General features: G+C 33.5%; 2 protein-coding genes across 2 annotated transcripts; one reads left to right on the top strand and one right to left on the bottom strand.

Moving 5' to 3' along the window:
• The first annotated feature begins 384 nt into the window (after positions 1–384).
• Positions 385–2,740, top strand: LOC132175046 (mitochondrial import inner membrane translocase subunit Tim13). The gene is made up of 2 exons (XM_059586851.1): positions 385–576; positions 2,393–2,740. The coding sequence occupies exons 1-2, from the start codon at positions 457–459 to the stop codon at positions 2,540–2,542; spliced, it is 270 nt and encodes an 89-aa protein (XP_059442834.1). The 5' UTR covers positions 385–456; the 3' UTR covers positions 2,543–2,740.
• Positions 2,741–2,832: 92 nt separating this feature from the next.
• Positions 2,833–3,972, bottom strand: LOC132175045 (F-box protein At2g27310-like). Its single transcript, XM_059586850.1, has one exon. It carries the CDS (start codon positions 3,913–3,915, stop codon positions 2,851–2,853), a length of 1,065 nt encoding a protein of 354 aa, XP_059442833.1. The 5' UTR covers positions 3,916–3,972; the 3' UTR covers positions 2,833–2,850.
• Between the last annotated feature and the right edge of the window lie 10,684 nt (positions 3,973–14,656).

The raw sequence follows: 14,656 nt of genomic DNA, 5'->3' as shown, positions 1-14,656 counted from the left end.
AGTCTAATATGAAATTCGTAAATTAGACTTGACCTATATAATCATGTACTCATACTTCGATACGACTTAAACCTAACACGTGAACATGAATTATGACCCCAAACCAAAGCTGAGATTGGTTGATTAGAAAAAAGGAAATTAACTTCCACAAAGGGTAGGTAGCACAAAACTACTCTATTGATTTATTATGGGTTAGGAAACTCTAAAAGGCCCAAACCCAACTCTAGTCTTGACCCAACTTTGAGCATGAACAACTTGGACTTTCCAGTGGCCCGACCCAAATTTAATAATGAATCGAGCCCAAAACACCTGGGCCGGATCAAGTTTGGGGACCTCCAAAGGACCCGTGTGGCACAAACTAGTTGTCGTAGGGTTTTGTGCAAGTTGTATTGACAATTAGGATTTAGGAGGCAGTGCGGTGCGGTGCGGTGCGGTGCAGAGCAGAGCAGAAAAGCGATGGATGCGTTTTCATCGTCGCCGTCAAGTGGGTCGCCATCCCAGCAATTCTCGGCGGACGATTTCAAGGACCAGCTCAAGACCCAGCTTGCCCAGGCTTACGCTGAGGAGTTCCTCGAGGTATTTACCTTTGCTTTTTTGGTGTGATTGGTAGCTAAAGACTTGACTTCTGCATTCTGACTTTTGTTAATGATTTGATTATTTAGTTTGTTTCTGAAGTCTTTTGAAATTGCGGAACTAAAAAGATTCGGACTTTGTGATTAATTCATGAAATCAAGTTAATGGTTCATGCATAACAAATTCTTAGGTGCTACTGCAGTGAACTCGGATACATATTTAGTTGGCTGCATCAGTTTCAAAACATGCTAAAACAGGACTGGACTCTGACATTCGTTTACTGATCAGTGTATCATCAATCAGATGCTGTAGCGTTTTCATGTCAGATTTTTTTTTTTTTTTTTTTTTTTCATTTTACAAAATTTTTGTCCTCGCAATTTAGGCTTTATGCATGTAAGAAAATTTAATAGTAAGTTCTAACAAAATCTTTATTTTTGAATGATGCACTGTGTATTTCTCCCTTTTGACGGTAAAAATGATAGGAAGATGCAATATTTATCTGGGTTTATGTATGTTTTCTCCAAATTTCTGAAGGATTAATGATGATGAAATATGCAGATACAACAATTTTTCTTCTTGCCTTGGCACTCTTTTAAGTCATGGTTTATGTCATGCTCTGCCGAGGCATGGCTAGTGATCTATTCATTGCCTAGATGCCTTTTAGAAGTATTGCCTATGAAGATATTAAAAAAAAATTAAAAAATTAAAAATTAAAAATTCATTTTATTGCTACAAATGGGACTACAAGACAGTCTTCTCTGTTTCTTAATTTGAAAGGCAGGGTAGTAACCAAAATTGAAGACTATTCAGAATCTCCTTGTGAAGGTGAACTCACTGATTGGTGTGGTTAAACCTAGCAACATGGTTTGATTAGTCTTAATGTATTTCCTCGGAAGAGGCTCTCTCGTCTATCTTCCTAATAGCTTGATGGTTAAGGTTATAAAGGTCTATTCGAGTATTGATTAAATGATTAAATTCATCATATCAACTTAAGATTTAGGGATAAATGGTGATTTAACATGTTATTAGAACAATAACTTGAATTCAAACCTTAGCTCCATAATTTGCCTCCTATTTTAGTTAAATATTTAATATGTTGGACTTTACTTATTAAGGAGGAATTTGAACTCACACTTTTCAAAATTTTAATTAAATGATCAAATTCACCTTTTTCTATTAATTTAAATTTTTGGAATACTTGGGAATTTAATAAGGTCCGTAAAATAGCATTCATAATTTGAAATTTCTCCCAAATCATAAATCTCATCTCATTATGCCTACAATTTTGTAGTGTTTCTTAAGTTTGGCAGTTTAGGCATTAAGGTATGACATATTTATGTGGCTTGTGCTCTTGACATCTCTATTAGTTATCCTACTTGAAGTGTTTGAGGAAGCTGGTCTAAGGTGTCTTACTTGATGATTTAGCTGATATTAGCTATACCATAAATATTTCTTTCAATATGTATGTCTCAGAATGACCAATGTGGTTATTGGGCTTGACCACATTGCTCTTATAATGTGGTGATCCATGCCTCCATTAGGTGGTTGTATTGCTTATATGCTTAAAAAACTTTCTAGCTGCTAGGAGGGCGTTCTATCTGCTATATGCCTCAAAAAGGAATAATAAAGTATTGCTGAGTTCACTAGATCAAGAACTATTTCGGACTTTGCTACCTTATTCTTGTCTGAGAAATGAGGGCGGATATCTCTTATTAGAGAACTGCTTGAGAGTGCATCTCCTCCTAAGTTCTTTTACTTGTTAGCTCGTATTTTTTTTATGTTTGCCTTATTTTTGGAGTACTTTTTCATTTTCGTGCAGACCTTAAGGGGGAAATGCTTTGAAAAGTGTATTACAAAACCAGGGTCAAGCCTGAGTGGGGGTGAGAGTAGTTGCATTTCTAGGTGCGTGGAACGCTACATTGAGGCGACTGGTATTATTAGCAAATCTCTGTTTAGCGCACCGCACTAAATTTTGGAGTGGAGAATTTCTTGAAGAATGTCAAAGTTACATCATTTCAGAGAAACTACAGATAGCTGAGTAGAGATTGTATTTGTGGTATGTTATCCCAATTCTGATGTTTATCATGGGCACAAAATTTCTTCACATTAAGGACTGATTTATGTACTTTAATTTTTTTTCCATGCAAACTTTCACTCTTAGCATTTTGTCTGCTGCCCTTCTAGACTTAAATGTTTGGATCATGTCAAACTGTTGTGGTTTAGATGTTTTAAAATGTGCTTAGCTGAGAAGAATTCATTGGATTTGATGGTGAAGTGCTAGAGAAACAAATAAATATAACAAATAGTTACAAAAATGGCCACTTCAATTGATACACTGAATCCTTCAATTAAAGCTTCCATCAACTCCTTTTTCCTCATCATCTCTCTCTTCTGCTTCTCATATTGACGAAAACCCTGTTTGACTTCATGGTGATTAGTACTCCGCAAGCAGTCTAGGGCGTGATTCAGAACCATCAAACTCTTACTCCCACCAACAATTACACCCATCAGGTCCTCGATATGCATGCTAATTTCCCTCCACTTTGGACACCCTCCACTTTCTGTCAACTTGCATCTAATTACTATTTTGCACATGGCCAACTTGTGAGACAACAAGCCCTCATCCACTTGTACAATGCTTCCAAAATGAATCACATACTCCCCACTCAAAGGCCATCTCCTCTGTACCAACATTGGCTTCCAGCTTGAGAGATTGACAGCTTTGCCGTTTTTCTTGTCCAGCAGCACCCAACTTAACCTGAGTTCTTGCTCCAGCTCCTTTCCTTCTTCTGCGACTGATACGGATGGAGGAGCTCTTCTTTCTTCATCGTCATCGATGTAGGCATAGCCGAGTTCATTGTCAAAACCTGTTTCTTCATCATAGTCAAGGCTCAATAGCTCTAGTTTAAATGGGAAATTTGAGTTCCATCTACTAGAGTCGTCCTCCACTGCTTGGGGTATGCCATCTAATACTTTAGACAGAACACATTCTTTCCTGTAGTAAAGATCCACTAGCGAAGCAAATTGAGAAGCGGAGACATGGGTTTGTGGTTCTTGAGATTTGACGCATTCGCCATGTAACAGCAATGGGTAAGAGTTGGCATAGAACTTGTGGAAGCTACCAATGGGTGAAGATGAAAGAATATGTTGTGCCTCCTCAAGTGCAGTAGAGGGCCAGGTGGATTGACACAACTGTCGCCATAAGCTTTGGTCTCGAGCTATATCACGCAGGTCAGAGCAGGTGCAGGCAGCAGCAGCCAAAGTTGAACCATCAAATCGACCAATGATATCTGCTAGGACGTCCCCGTTGAGGGCCTTAAAATGACACACCTTGTGCTCCATTTATAGGCTTGTGACGTGAGGGATCTTCGGCTCCAATTGGAAATAAGTTGGAATTGCTGTGTGTGGATTGGAGCTCAAAGTAGTCTGCTTCTTATATGCATGTTTCAAAAAAGCTAAATTCATTAGAATATTCAGTTGCCTTGGTGGTGATAGATAACACAGTGCCGTGGCTCATTAGATTAGCACGGATTAACGCGTGGATTAGCGTTGATACATCAACATCAATCGTGCCATGGATGTCAACATTTTTAATGCAGTGGATTAGCATCTAATTGCGTGGCTACAAGAGGCAAAATACTGGTCATACGCGTCTAGCCATAGGGGGCCATCTACAGTGAAAGCCATCAATTACAAACAGAAACATCTACAACTAGAAGGCAACGTGGAGCACTTATCCACCATAGACAGACATCCTTGGAAAGCTGCCTCTTATCTTATTCGCCCCCTGGCAAAAGCCATGTTGGTTTGCTTAATGATATTCAAGTCGATATTAACCACAGACGGACATCCTTGGAAAGTAGCCTTGCTGTTATCTTATTCGCCCACGGCAAAAAGCAAGTAGGTTTGCTTAATGATGTTCAAGTCGATATTACAATCATGGGTCACCAATATGTCGGCCTCATTTATCCATTCGGCCACCTCAGGTTGAGAGGATACGGGCTCGAGAGTCCAAGATTTAGGCTGGATTGATCAAGCCCACACTGACCGGGCCATAGAAGCTGACATCCTAATTTGATGAAACACTAAACAAGCCCAAAACGCTAAAATCAGACCCGAAACATTTTCAAAATCATCTAAACTACCCTAATAGAGGCCCAAAGAAAGTTCAAAAGACCAATTACCTTATATGCCGATAGTGGTTAATAACGCATTCACTAACTGGTAATAATCACATGGTACGAATGCAGTCACCTAAAAATAATAACCACATAATGCAAATGTAAATGTGGTTATTCTACGTCCACATATATAACCCTACATGATGTCATAAAGTGGTTGTTATTGTGGGTCAACCTTAATTAACAAGCACAACCTTTCACAATAGTATGAGACACAAGAATAAACAAAAATAAACAAGTAATTAGATCAATAATTTAAAAGAGAGAAAATATCATGTTTCTATCATGAGTTTTGTCTGTGTAACAAATTGTCTCTTGAGCTTCTAATTTTGCCAGTTTACTTTTTTCAATGTCGCTCGTATCATTTGTTGTTAAAATTCTTGTTTTTGTTTTTGCTTTTGTTCTTCTTCCCTCAATGGCTCAAGTCTTTATTTCACCGAATTTAATCATTTAGCATGTTTTTGTGGTTGAGCAGTAATCAATTAGAATCAAAGGCATCCTCAAGGAGTGGCTCAATCGGTTGGAGATCACGCCTTATAAAGCGAAGGTCACTAGTTCAAATTTCTCTCCCCCCTTATGTGGACATGTCAAAAAAAAAAAAAAAAAAAAGGCATGTTAATGTCAAAGCACGGGATATTTTATTCCTTCGTTGCTCTAGAATGGTCTACTTTGGACTTTGTCCATTCTGCGAGAAAGATAATCTTTCCACTTGGATTTTGTATACCTAACAATATATATATATAAAAGAAAGATAAGAAAGAATGTTGAATAATTTGATGAGGATTCTCAAATTCGTTGTTTAAATTACACGCAGTTCAAACGGTCCACAAAAACGGTTAAGAGTCTACCGACTAGAATTGCATACCTTTTTGGGGCGGCAAATTTAAAGAGATAATGGTCCTAGCTCCATAATAAGTCACCCATATATCCTTGCTTGATTTCTTTGACGGCTATATACTTTTCAAATTTTGAATACTGCTGATGGAATATGATTCATCACTTGACCATGCTAAAGAAATAATATAATTAATGGCAATAATCAATAAGTCTCTACAATGTGAATTAAGCATGTGACTTTTTGTTTCATTTTAATTTTCCTAGCTGTCAAAGTCCTTTACAAATAGATGAAAGGCTGAGGAGGCAATCAGTACAATTATATGTAAAATAAAGCATCTCATCTTTATGACCCCAGAACGCGAATTAACTTTCAAACTATTACATTATATAATGTAATTAATTATTAATTGGGTCGTCGTTCTTACATGCTTTTTTTTTTTTTTTGACATATCCGCACAAGAAAGGGTGAAGAATTCGAACTAATAACATTCGCTTCATTAGGCATGGTCCCAACTGATTGAGCTACCTCTTGAAGACACATGCGATTCCTTTCTCTTCATCAAGAGTCACTTAATTAATCATATTAAAAATTTAATGTGAAGCGTGTGATGATTATTCTTTCTTTTCTTTTTTTTTCTCCTCCGTAAAATAAAAAATAATAATTAAACCTAGAATTTATTCTTGTCTACAAGTTGAACAGCTTTAGAATCTAAATAGCTAAAATAAGTAATAAAAGCTCATTGGGTTAGATTATTTATATAAAGACAGCTAAAAATATTACCTTATAAAATTATATGAACTGGGAAAAATCTGGCCGGCCGCAAATGAAAGTCGGTATGTGATTGTCCTTTCTAGCCATGAAAAAGGGCGTGCCACTACTGGTCCCCCATAGATATTTTTCAACGAGTGTGGGCGTGGCTGTACTAATTCTTTATTTAACTTGGACTTAATATTTGGGAAAATGAGGGACCATCCTTTTGGCAATTAGAATATCAACTTGTGGAACGTGGGGCGGAGGGTGGCCACTGGCCATGGCCCCATCCACCCTCCCCCAAAGTTCTTGAAAATATAAATAAATAATAAAATCCCAAAATATATATATATATATATATGAGAGAGAGAGAGAGAAGTTGACTTCCTCAAAACTTATATATATATATATATATATATATATAGTGATTTTTAGCACATCGGCATGCTCAAGCACGCTGGTGTGCTAAAAGTCACTACTCTCTATATATATACTTCTCTAAATTTAACTATATATATATATATATATATATATATATATATATATATATTTTGAGGCATATGAAGACAACGTATAATAATTGTTTTGAATTAAATTAATGTATTATTTACTCTCCTAATTTTTATATGTTACATATTTATTATGTACTTCTCTTAATTCTCATACCTTACATATTTATTATGTAACTCTATTGATTCTCATAAACTACATATTAATTATGTAACTCTCATAATTCTCATAGGAGAGTTACGTCGTAATGAGGTACTTCACAGTGGAGTCTTTGTGCACCCATCCCAGATTGCTCAGGAGGCTGAGGAGAATTTGTTACAGTTTAAGACAATCAGGGGAAAACAACTTGAGTGTATTGAAGTGCAACTAGTGGAAACCGATGTTCGATGGAAGAGTCCCCCAGGTAGGGGTGTCAAGGCGGTTACGGTTAGCGATTATTAGCAATAACCACTAACCGTAACTGTCTTAGCGGTTAGTAGATTTCACTAACCGCAACCGCTAATCGCCTAGCGGTTAATAGTTAACGGTTAGTGAAATAGATAACCGCCCGCTAATCGCTTTTTTAAAATTGGGCTTTTTGGGCGTTTTTGGACTTTCTTTATGGCTTTTCGGGCCTTTTTGAACATCTTTTTTTGGGTTTTTTGGACCTTTTTTTTTACCCTTTTTTTTTTTTTTTGTATTTTTAGTGTCTTCTTGTGCTCAATTGCTATAAAAAGAGCCCATATTGAAAAATCAAAAATATTTGACCCAAAATTTACATTTACTTGTAATTTAAAAAAATTTCCTTAAATATTAAATCATAACCGGTTAACTTAAAAGAAAAAAAAAAAAAAATTCATAATTCAGACATCTGTCACAACATATAATGATAATACATTAATACTTAAATTATAAGTAACACATTGGTCATTATTTAATCCAATGTCAATTGCTTAATTTGATATTATACGAATGATATCATCATTGTACATTAATAATATGATTCACCTGAAGTCTTGAATAAAGTATTTGAATTGTCATTAAATCATATGATTAAGTATTGATATTATACATTTATATTATTCATATGCATATTTAGACTTATATAGACTTATAACATATATTGACTTATAAGTTTATAACATACATTGGAAATAAGTTTCTGGATATTTAATTGTTGTATTAGTATGAATTGGTATATTTATAAGTTATGTCATATTATATATGTATAATTTATTATTATATAATCAAATGATTTAATGATCAATTGATCATGTGATATAATTATATAAATTATAGTGATAATATATTAATACTCAAATTGTGATTTAATTATTTTTAAAAAAAACTGCGATTTAATGATCAAATGATTATATGATATAATCATATAAATTATAGTGATAATATATTAATACTCAAATTGTGATTTAATTATTTTTTTTAAAAAAATTGTGATTTAATGATATATGTATAAATATTTTTATAATTATAATTATAAAAATATATTATATAAAAAGGCGATTAGCGGTTAACGATTACGGTTAGTAAACCCTTAACGGCTAACCGCTAGGCGGTTAGCAGTTAATATAGTTAAGCGGTTAAACGGTTAGCGGTTATAACGGTTAGTGGATGGCTTTTAACCGCCCGCATTGACACCCTTACCCAGGTAATTTTTTAAGGCAAATTGGGATTTTACTCTCAAGACTAATAATGGAAGATGTGGAGTGGGAGTTGTTATCCGGGACTCAACAGGCTTAATTTCTGCTGCTCTTAGTCGAACATTGAAGGTTTGCCCGGAACCAGCTATTGCGGAAGCCATGGGTGCTTTAATTGTTGTGGAGTTCAACCGGGACTTGGGATTGCAAGAGCTAATATTAGAAGGAGATTCACAACTGGTTGTTTGGGCAATTAATGTTAAAAGCACTAATTGTCAGTATGGCCAAGTGGTGAATGATATTCATGTGGTGCTACAAGCTTTACGAAGTTGGTCGGTGGAAAATGTATAAAGAGGAGCTAACAGTGCCACACATGGATTGGCGAAGAATGCCATCAACAGTGTTACATATTCTATTTGGATGGAAGAAATTTTTTATATTGTCTTATCAGAGCTTTTTGCTCTTTCTGTTTAGAGTTTCATGCTCTAAATTTATTATGAAATGAAGGAAGAAGTTTATCTCAAAAAAAAAAAATCTCATAGGTTATATATTGATTATGTATTTATTGTATTCTTTGTCTCATTTAACTATAAATAGACAATTTTATTATATAATTTCTATCAAGTAAAGGAAAGATCTAGCCAAAAGAAGATTTTAACGCGTGGACATAGGCCAAACTACCTTAATCTGTATCTTTTTTCCTTATTTTTCTCTTTATATTTTTTTATGTACTTTAACAAATTGTGTGGTATTTAAGCTAACATAGATTGATTTTATAAAAAAGAAAGTAGAAAACATATATTCTATACCATTTTCTGTTTTCTGGCGGGGAAATCACACATCAATATCGTGAATTAATGACGTTAAGGGGTGATGTCATCCTGATTACATCATTCATTAAACCCAACCTTCGGCCTCGTGGCCCGTATTTCTCTTCAGGATTTATTTAGTTGTCGGGAACCTTATTGACATCTCTGTCGTTGTGTATATCATCTCGAGTTTTAATTTATTGACATCTCTATAGATTTTGATTTATGTGCTGTAAATAATTTTAATTAATAGGAAAGGAGCTACAAGCCGACAACCCAGAAAAATGATATTTTCCGTTTCAAATTAAATAAAAATAAGTTATTTATGCAAAATAATAAAATTAAATTGTCTAAAGTTTTAAATTGAGAACAACTTTATCTTAATTTTATTACTTTTTTATTTAAATAAATACTCTCCATTTCATTTTCCTACAATTCAGTAATCCGCCCACCATAAAAATGGTAGAGTGGTATTGTGCAGAAAATAATGGTAGCACTAATTAAGAATGCATGGTAGTGGTGTTTTGTCGTTGAATGAAATATATATATATATATATATATATATATATATATATAGTGGTGCTAGAAGCACTTCCCTCTTGATTTGAAATGTGAAAAGATATATATATATTCCATACATATATATATTATATATTTGTCGTCTTTCCTCACTTATTTTTTATTAGTGCCAAATTCCAAAAATTATTTGGTTGAAAATAATTTAAGCGGAAACAAAGAAGGCCTCAGCTTCGTGGAGAATATCAGAATAATATCTCGTACGTCAAAATGGAGTTATCCGTATGGGAGAGGGGTCCCGAATCCTGATCCTACTATCGTGTTGTATGATCACCAATGTGAATGATGCGAAGGTGTGATGTAATCGCGATTACATCATGCATGATGAGGATTTGATGTACGTCATCAGTGCTATTGGCTACCTGTCATGTAGCCGCTGTCCCTGCCGACTTGATTGACACAACTAACCCCCGACTCCTGAGCTGTCCACGCGATTACAACCCACCATCCACGCACACTCGACACGCATTAACTCCTATTTTATGACCTAAACGAGCTCTTCGGCTGTGTTTAGCAATAGAGTATAAAAAATAAAAAATAAAAAAAAATAAATAAATAAAAAAAAGTGAAACAGTATTATAACAAATTTGATTGACATGAGAGAAAAAAATAAAAATATTTTATATAAAAAGTAAAAAAAATTTATTTTATAGTAATTTTTTTATTTAAATAATAATAAAAAGTTATTGATGTAATGTAAAAAGTAAAAATATTAAAGTTGATTTAAATTTTTTTTTTTTTGATTTTTTAGTCTGATCCAGCCCGGCCGTTTGCCAAATACAGCCTTCCTTTTGTTTATAAAATTCTCTTGTATTTTTTTTTTAAAAAAAAGTAATTAAAAATTCAAATGGGTTTAGAATGTCAGCAAACTAATTAATACTAACATTTAATTGCCTACATATTAGTTAAAAGCAGAAATTTCAATATTCTATAATCAGATTTGGAAAACGATTGGTACCTTTTCAACTCTCTTCTAGATTTGATAATTGATACAAAGACTTTTCTTTTTTAACTCTCTTGCCAACTTGGTACCCTCTACTTTCTTCTTTTTTTAATTAAAACTACACATTTTCCCTCGTGCCATGCATTTAAAACTACACAATTAAACCTACTTTCTTCTTCTTTAAAAAAGAAAATATTTATATCATGATTAGTTTTTTTCACACCATCCATGCATTTGGTATGGTCTGCGTCTCCATCTATTTGTGTTAGAGAAAGTGCTGCAAAATCAACTATTTAAACTCTAAACAAATAAGCATTATTATTTTTTTTATTCATTTCAAAGTTTTTATTTTTTATTTTTTTTAGTCATGTGACTCAGGCATGTTGTAATTAATTTGACGTGAAAATTCATTAGTTTTACCGCGTTAAAAATCTAAATACCAAAAAAGTATTTAACCCCAAAAATAAAACAATAACAGCACTATCTCGATAAGCGCCAATTCTAACTACCAAACGAGAATAATAGAAGAGAAATAATTAGTGTTAATAATTTGTCTATATATTTTTTATATTTTTTTACAAATTTAATAAATCAACTATTAGATTTGTGGGATTCAATGACGGACCCAGTGGGAGACCAGAAGTGGCCCTAGTCCCCCAAAATCACAAGGAAAAAAAAAAAAAAAAAGGCAAAAAAAAAATTTTAATTTTTTTTGGCTAATTGATCCCTCCTCAAAAAATTGTTGACACTTGGTCCCTCCCGAAATTGAAACTTGGGTCCATCCCTGGTGAGATTTATCATTGATTTATATACGATCTACATAATTTCACAAATTTAATAATTAATTTATAAGATAATATAAATAAAATATAAACAAAGTATTGAAATTCGTAATGGAACACCAAACTTGGTGACAGCAAAAGCACAAACACCAATTTTATGATTGCAGGCTTTGCAGCTACCAAATAGGAAGGCGCCGGGAGTGTCGGCAGCCACCCTACGTGCCTACATTGCATCCAAGAAAGTTTGAATTACTGAAAAGAAAGACGCGTTTCTTCTCTTTGCCATAATTTTGTATGCTGTTTTCTCGCTCATGTACGGGAATGGAAACTGACGGGACATTTTCATTAATTGTTGAACAAGAATGGTCTTCTCTTCTAGTTAAATTTGTTTTATATTTTGTTTTTATATTTTATTGAGTAAATATATCTAAAGTCCTTAAATCAAAATGTCAAAATTTTTATTTTTGACAATTTATTTTTTAGGTCAATCGAAATAACAAGAAAATTCTTACAGTCAAATTTTTTTAGATGTCATTATATTCTTAGAAACACAGAATTTTGCTACATCAGTATAATAATTTTTTATTAATTTAATTTAAAAAATTAATGAAAATTTTAAAAAATTGAAGGGGTCCTCCCTAGCCACCCCAACCATTATGGGGTAGCCAAAAGCCACCCTAGGGTGGTTCGTGAGCCACCCCTTCGGTTTAGGGGTAGCCTGCGGGCCACCCCTAACCAAACGACCCCTAGGCTTCAATTTTTTTTTATTAATTTTTATTTAATTTTTTAAATTAAATTAATAAAAAAATTATTATGCTGACATGACAAAATGATGCATTTCATTCAATGTAATGGCAACTAAAAAAATTTGACGATATGGATTTTCTTGTCATTTCGATTGACTCAGGAAAAATTGTTGAAAAAAAAAACTTAGGAAAATAAAAATTTTGGCATGTTGACCCAAGAACTTTAGATATATTTACTCTATTTTATTTTTACAATTTAAATAATAATAATTTTTTTTAATTAGTAGAACATGTGGCGGCTTATAAACTCTTAGATGAGATTCAATGGCCAGAATTTCAAAAAAAAATTGATGGGCAATTCCAAATCCTATATACACATGGAGTATTGAATGCAAGTTTGCAGAATATTTATTGTCCTACAACTTTAATTTAATTATTAATCGGTTGGAGACTACGCCTCATAAAGTAGAGCTCACTAATTCGAATTTCTTTTTATATTTTTCTCCTCTGACACGGACATGTAAAAAAAAAAAAAAAAAAAAAAAAAAAAAACTATCACATTAGTCTCGGTCAGCAATCAGGCAATGTCCTTAGCCTACTAGTGGACTAGCCGTGATACACATGTAAATTTTTTTTTTTTTTTTTAATTATTAAAAAAATAAATAATTTTTACACTGACGTGGCAGGCACGCTAATGTGCTGTTTTGCTTCACCCCAGTGGACAAGTAGTATCTTGCACGACATTTGATAAGGATATATAGTACATTCTAGTAGGCAAAGAATTTGGCTTCACAACTTTGTCAAGACCTTATCTCATTAGCAATTAGCAAGAGACACCTAACAAATGACGTACCTGATTAGAGAACGCAAATTAGACGTCATATCTAATCAAAGTCGTGCCTTATCAAAGAACAACGTACACGTAGCCGTTAAGGAAAACACTTCACCAAAGAAAGAAAAGGCTACCATATATTCCCGGTACACACACGCTTGTACCATCCTCTATTATCCTTGTATTATAATCTTTTTTCTAACTATAACTCTATTCCTTAATTATTTTTATTAACTTAAACATGGAAGATATATATCATTGACACTCCCAACAAATCTTTGATCTTTTACCCCCTTATCTCTTTCACATGTACGTATTCATAGTCTAAGATTGATTGTGCGACCAACTATATAATCAACCTGAAATGTCTTGCATGTTGTTCCGTGCTTTTCTTTTGTCAAAGCTCACCTCACCATGCTAACAAGTATATAATGGGTGAATGAAAACAACATGCGGCGTGCTGTGCAAAAAAAAAAAAAATTGCACAGGTGTGCTAAGCACGCCGTGTGCTGTGAATCAGGACTCGTATATAATACTCTCAGCTTAGGAAAAAAAAGAAAGAAAGTATATAATGCTCACTATTTACACCAATTAACTAAAGGTGAATCATGTGACGACATTTTTATTTTTTGTTATGAGCAGTAATTTTTAGCAAACCAATATATTTAAACAGTAATCACGCTAGTGTTAAAATATTATATTATATTATTATTTTTACTGTTTAAATATTATTTTATAATATTTTAACATCGACGTGTTTACTATTCAAACACGCCAGTGTGTTAAAAATCACTACTCCTTTGTTATTTGTTAAACCAAATTAACATTAATTAAGAACATATTCTAGTCCGACAAATATAATTGAGGTGAAGTAAAATAGCATACGGCGTGCAAATTTTTTTTTTTTTTTTTTAATTTAAAAAAAAAAAAAATTTGCACAGGCGTGCACAGCACTCCGTGTGCTGTGTATCAGTACTCAAGTAATTGCTCGCACAGGCGTGCTGTTTTCATTCACCCTTTTGTTGGTACTAGTTTTCAAAAAGCTATGAAATGATTGTACAAACTGGGGCAGCTGCCATGCATCCCATAGATATTTACAAACCAGTGGCTTTGGGACCGCCACGACGCTTTGTTGTCATTCAACCATATCAAATTTTTATTTTATAATTCTTAAATTGTTGAGATGATATAACAGATTAACAGTACATAAACCCCAGTTATTTAATTTTTCTAATTAGAAGTACTGATTTTATAATTAATTTTTATTATCACATCCTCCAAAATTTATTCATATTTTATCTTCTTGTCATTTAGTCGAGTTTAAGTAGTTATTAATATTTTATTCACCTTTAGTCCTATTGATGTCTTAGTAAAGTAGGTGTTAAGCTATAGTTTAATTGGTCTTAAAAGAGCACCTGTAGTTTCCACTATCTAGGTCCCTTTTGAGTGGCGTTTCACGGATTGGTATTATTATGATCACGC

The sequence above is a fragment of the Corylus avellana genome, chromosome ca3 (assembly GCF_901000735.1).
Source record: "Corylus avellana chromosome ca3, CavTom2PMs-1.0".
Lineage (NCBI taxonomy): Eukaryota > Viridiplantae > Streptophyta > Magnoliopsida > Fagales > Betulaceae > Corylus > Corylus avellana.
This window is presented reverse-complemented; position numbering and strand designations above follow the sequence as displayed.